The sequence below is a fragment of the Labrus mixtus genome, chromosome 7, assembly GCF_963584025.1.
Source record: "Labrus mixtus chromosome 7, fLabMix1.1, whole genome shotgun sequence".
Lineage (NCBI taxonomy): Eukaryota > Metazoa > Chordata > Actinopteri > Labriformes > Labridae > Labrus > Labrus mixtus.
The window spans coordinates 24697395-24703394 of NC_083618.1; the positions used below are offsets into that span (position 1 = coordinate 24697395).

The 6000-nt window shown below is 43.6% G+C and overlaps 1 protein-coding gene across 1 annotated transcript; it reads left to right on the forward strand.

The window, feature by feature from the left end:
• The first annotated feature begins 575 nt into the window (after positions 1-575).
• Positions 576-6000, forward strand: psmf1 (proteasome inhibitor subunit 1). Its single transcript, XM_061041830.1, has 7 exons — positions 576-789; positions 1740-1892; positions 2072-2154; positions 3853-4041; positions 4939-4992; positions 5296-5457; positions 5638-6000. Exons 1-7 carry the CDS (start codon positions 661-663, stop codon positions 5687-5689), a joined length of 822 nt encoding a protein of 273 aa, XP_060897813.1. The 5' UTR covers positions 576-660; the 3' UTR covers positions 5690-6000.

Here is a 6000-nt window from a genome sequence, read left to right on the forward strand (position 1 = left end):
GACGTCATGAGGTGGACAATAGAGTAAATATTGGATCATCTTTTCTTCGTTGTACCTCTGTAAAGATAGTTTGGGACAGAATCCTTGAATGGTTTGTTACAAAGCATGTAATGCCTGTTTTTTTAAATAATCACAAGGTAATGTTTGGTGTGTTTATGCAGATCAGAGATGCTTTTTGTGTAATAATATTTTGATTACAGGTCATTTTTAAATTCACAACTCCAAATTTAAAATGGCTAAAAAAAAAATTCCAGTCTTTGAAAAAGCCTTGAGACTCTCGGAATCATTTGAGCTCTTCACTGATTAAAGCCCCCCAATTTAATTTAATTTTATTGAACTAATTTTTTAATCAGATGTAATTCAAGATATTATATGTTTTTGTTTTGTTGTTTTCTGGTCAGTTTGGTTGTCTTATTTAGATTTTTGAATGTAAATATACTGCTTGTTATAATTTGTGATATATCCAACAGTGTAAATGTTTGTTTGTTAATTATAAATGCTGAATAATAAAAAGAAAAGAAAACATTCTGGTGCTTTTACAATGAAGGTGCAGACCGGACATGGTTGCAGTTGCTGCGCAACGTGACGTCAGTACGTTGAGACTTTCGTTTTCATTTCTACCGACTCGATGTTGTTGTCATAATCGTTAGATAAGGAAACATGGCGGGGTTGGAAGTATTGTACACCTGTTTCGGTGGCAGTATCACCTGTCCACAGGACGCCGTGGTGTGTTTCGTTCACTGGGAGATGATAAAGAGCGGGTACAGGTGCGTCGGCTCCGGAGACGAGGTGAGTTCAGTTAGCTACAACACACAATACGATGACTTGTTGTTTCAGCGTTACGCCAAACTGCGTTTAAAAAAACTGCAGTTTTAATCTGCCCGATTGTTAGTGAATTATTTCTGACTTTCGAAAAACATCCAGACTGTTAAACTCGCTGACTAATGCCATCAGGTGTTACGGCTAAAAGAGTGACCGTGTTATTTAGTGACTTCCATTCGTATGTGTTGGACGATGTTACATCAGATGTTACAAACGGACAGATCCTGCGTTTAACACATGTGAAGAGGTAACTGTTTTCGGGTTAAACCGTAATATTTACAGTCTATGGGTTAAACAGCCGCTGTAACTACGGCAACCGTGGACGTATTCGGCTGAGAGTCTCCAATTAACACGGTCGCTAGTTTAAGCGAAACACCGGTCATTAGATTGACAGATATTTAACTGAATTTTTAAGCACAATACGATTTTTCTAGTAAATAAGCCATACGCCGAATTAAAGAACAGCTCTAAACGATTCGTGTGCATATATTTGCTTTGTTTTTACTCAGATTGTTGCCCCTTATTTCACCTGAAAATATAAAACTGCGTTTTATTTCAATGGAATTCTGTACAAGCTAACCAAGCGCCTGTGTCTTGGTGTTAGCTTTCTAAATTAGAATAAAACTGTATTCAACCGACTTCATACCAAACTGTTTCTAACCTCATGAACATGTTCTTCGTTTCTGTAACAAGCTGTCTGATTTCATGCTGAACTTTCAAGCTGTAGTTTGGAATAAAAATAGCTCCAAAAACTGTCATGTCATCTGTGGCTAGCTAACTTACTGTAGTGCTGTGCCAGTAGGGGACAGTCATGCTGTAACACTGCTTTTCATTATACTGCTGGAGAGTCTGTCCTGACATTGTTATCCTGCCTGTTCTAGCTCTTTGCTCTCTCTTTGTCTGTCTCCCTCCATTAGCCCCGCAACAATGATAAGAAGTCTGAGCTGCTGCCTGCAGACTGGAGCGTCACCAAGGAGCTGTACAGTCTGAGATACAAACCCAAAGACGGCGACACCACGCTGCTGCTCAAAGCCATCGCTGTGGACTCCACTCTGATCTTCAACCTGATGGTAGCTGAAATATATACCCGGATTTACACGCATCAGATTCCAGTGGTTCTGTACTCTATTGGAGAAATCTGTAAACCATCCATCACATGTCTTGATGTTATCCTCCTGTGTGTGTGTGTGTGTGTGTGTGTGTGTGTGTGTGTGTGTGTGTGTGTGGTGTGTGTGGTGTGTGTGTGTAGAGCTCCAGCACTCAGCAGGTGTCAGACTTGACGGTGACCATCAGTGACCACGTGGATGCTGAACAGCTGCAAACATTTGACAGGTTGGTTGTCGGGCGCACTCACACTAGGCCCTGTTGTCTCGTACCGTGCTGAATGAACAGTTCCCCTCCCCATTCCCCCGCTGGTCTGCACTCACACTGCTCCAGGACTAACCGGGCCTGAGCACGGTTACCTCTGTTCATAACATCGTAATACAACACATGCATGGCTGTATGTAATCATGAAGCGTGCTCAGTTTATGAGACGGGAGGACTCAGAAAAAAAAGTGACGCACAGTTGAGCTTGAGTCCGCACATTGGAGAACAATACAGAGAACATGACAGATACTGCTGTGTTCCTGTGCTTGTGTATGAGCAACTGTACCGTGCCTTAAAACATGTGACTTAACCAGGGTTTTTCCTGGCTCAGAATGGGCCTTTGGGGGGTGACTATACGCGCTGTAGTAAACGTTCGACCCGCGTATAACAGTATAGTCTACGAGTCTGTATTACCTTATTTGACAGAAATCTGTGCATTTCCTGTTATTTCTGACCATTTTATAAATAATATTATCATTATGCTTAAGTTACTGAAACCCCAATTAAATCTTATAAAGAATTGTTTTTTATTGCAACATTGAAACAGGGGAGGAGAGGGATTTTGAGGGAGAGGGGTGTAATGAGATTGGGAGAGGGGAGGTCACATCCTGCCAGTGGATTTCACCCTCTTCTTATGATGGCTGCTCTTTTCCTTTAAATTGTGTTTTAGTTTTACGTACACATCTGTTTAAGTACATTTATTTGAGTTACTAAGGTATTATGTCAAATAATCACAGATTTAAGTCACAGATCATTTGATCAGATCAGGAAATTGAGAAATAATAAAAATATATTTGCTGCAACGCAGCGCTGTTTGACAATCTGTGTGGAGAAGTTCACAGACTACAGCTGGCTGACGTTACGGTCGTTAAGATATTGATTGTTGATAAAAGCAGGAAGTGAACGGAGAAAAGATGAGCGTGCGTTCCCGACTCGGTCCATTCGGATAGCGGATCAACCGTGTTCCGTTGCACTACAAGTAAATAGGTGCGCGCGGTGGTGGGCGTTCCGGTGTGTGTGTGCGCGTTTGCAGCCATGTATGTTGGTGTGTCTCGTCTCAGCGTGCCCCCGCGATGACCCGTCTGCAGACAGCAGAGGAGCAGGGACAAGTAGCCACAGCTACATCATACGCGGTTTAGTATAGTTTTAACATGACTGTTGGGATAAATATTTACCGCCATGAGGTGGATTGCTCTTTGAAATGAACTCGCCAAACAGAAAATCAAGCCGCATTTAGCGCTTGTGGGTGTCAGCGGAGCGTCCGGAACCAGTCAAAAGAAACGATCCAGCGCGAGCCACATGCGTAGACGGATGAGAGGGGAGATGACTGCTAGAAGTCAGAGATGTCGTATTTAAGTTTATGTTCTGCTTGTTCAACAGTCGTTTGATGTATTGATATTTTTAACATACATTCAAAGAGGATTTAATTTGCAATTTGTATCGTCTTTTTTTTCTTTTGGCGCTGGTGATTTTCCTTTGGCGCTGGGTAAAACCTCTTTGGGGGGTGCCAAAGAATCCTCTATGCAGGAAAAACCCTGTTAACATGATACTGCTTTGATGTCTTTTTTAAAGTACAGGATGCTTTTACCGACGATCTAACAAAAAAAAAAGAAGTGTATAAAAATGAAGTCGATATTAAAAAGCAGGCTGTCTGGTTTTCAGAGTGTTTAAGGACACAGACAGTCTGTCGGAGAAGGTCAGGACTCAGCTGCTGCCCCCTCAGGACAGACCGCAGAGGACGGAGAGGAGGAGTCGGAGGGACGAAGACGAGGAGCAGAGACGGAGAGGAGAAGACAGCGACCCCCTCCGCATCCCCAACAGACACCCTCGACAGGGAACACAGCCCAACTGGTCAGTGATCTGCATCTTTCATACTAAGTTCAATGATTTTACACTTTAAAAACAGTAAGTGTAACTTCAAACACACAACCCTGGGGTTGTAGCTGGTCTGGGGGCTTCAAGGCGTCTGCTAAGGTAAGGGAGACGGACCTCATCTGTTGCTCTGGTCGGGTCCAACACATTCTTTTAGAATGGGTGTGTATGTGACTTCCTGTGCTTCTCCAGACAGCCTCTAGTGGACACTCCAGGAACTGTAATATTTTGCACTTCAGCATCGGCTTCACTTTTCCACATTGGAGGTTGCTGCTCTGTGTTTCTGTTACGTCCTCTGGTGGACGTCTGAAGGCGCTCTGGCATAAAACAACTAAACCTGTCTTAATTGATGCGCGCGCCTCGACTTCGCTCCCAAGCATTTTGTGAAAAACGACCATCAAATATCTTCTTTCTTTATGGAAGAATGATTTCTCATCCAATAATGGTCTTCACTATATTTCACATGGAAGATTTCACTCTTATAACACTCAGCCTGTCTAGACAGTGTTTAGTAGAAGAGAGTGAACGAGGGCAGAGCTCGACGTGTGTGTGCGTGTGTGCGTGTGTCCTCTTCTGCCTCCCTCGTCCTGCTCGCTGTGACCCGATCAGATGAGATGCGAGGTGATGTCAGCACTTTATCGACCTCACTGCTGTCGCCTCCTCGTCCCCACATAGGGAGGAGACATAAACAAAGACAGATGAAGGAAAAGTAAGAAATCATAAAGACGGAGGGAGAAGTTAAGTTCACACAGAGCGATGAGTGATGGACGAGGGAAAGTGAGTTAGAGCTACAGAGAGAGAGGAGGAAGAGGAGCAGCTTTTGGTCCAATATAAGATACTGATGTGCGTGTGTGTGTGTGTGTGTGTGTGTTTCAGGCCAGATCCCATGCACCCTTTTGCAGCAGGAGGAGCAGATCTGGATCCCTTCGGGTGAGTCAGCCTCTCTCTCTCTCTCTCTATCTGTTTTCAAATAGAAATCATTTTCAGTTATAAATTTGAGTAAAGAGAGCTTTGTTCTAATCCTGGATTTTGGGGATAAACGTCAGTGTAAACACACACACACACAGGCAGGCTGAGGATTAGCGTCCCTTGTTCAGACTCTGAAGCTCTGAACTCAAACATCAAAGCTTCAGGACGTTTCCTGCATCACAACATGACAATAATTATATTCAAGTTCAATTATATCTATATATACATTCACACGTCCTCCTCATGTAACCCCCCCTCACAAAGCTCTCGTGGCCGTGGCGGGATGATCATGGACCCTTTGAGGTCGGGGTATCCTCGCTCTGGTTTTGACCCTTCCAGCGGTATCCCAGACATCCTGCCCCCTGGAGCCGTCCCCTCCGGAGCTCGCTTCGACCCGTTTGGACCAGTGGGACGACACAGACCGGGGTGAGACACACACACACACACACACACACACACACACACACACACACACACACACACACACACACACACACACACACACTCTGAGAGTCCTCGTTCAGTGCTGCTCTTAGTTTTACACTTCTGCTTCCCGTCCAATCAAACGGCGAGATGAAGCTGATGACAGATTATTGTGTTTTTCAGACCGGACAGAGACCACATGCCCCCGCCCGGATATGACGACATGTTCATGTAGTTCCCTTCTCTACTTCTGTCTCTCTCTCCCTCCGTGTGTCCTCCTCCTTCTGACAGCTTCGTTTACTAAACATTCTACTTAAATAAAAACTCAAGAAGAAGAAGAAGCAGCGTTCTCTCAGGAGTCAGATGAACATCTCTGGATTGAACTTGTGCATAGATATGAATGAGGAGAACACATGTTCATATTTATCTAATTTTTACTTTGAAGATGGAATCCTTCCTTTCTTTGGATTGACCAGAATTAAAAAAAACTTACTTGTTAAAATATTTGATGCTGAAATTCTCAAATAAAAACGTCACACTTTATAA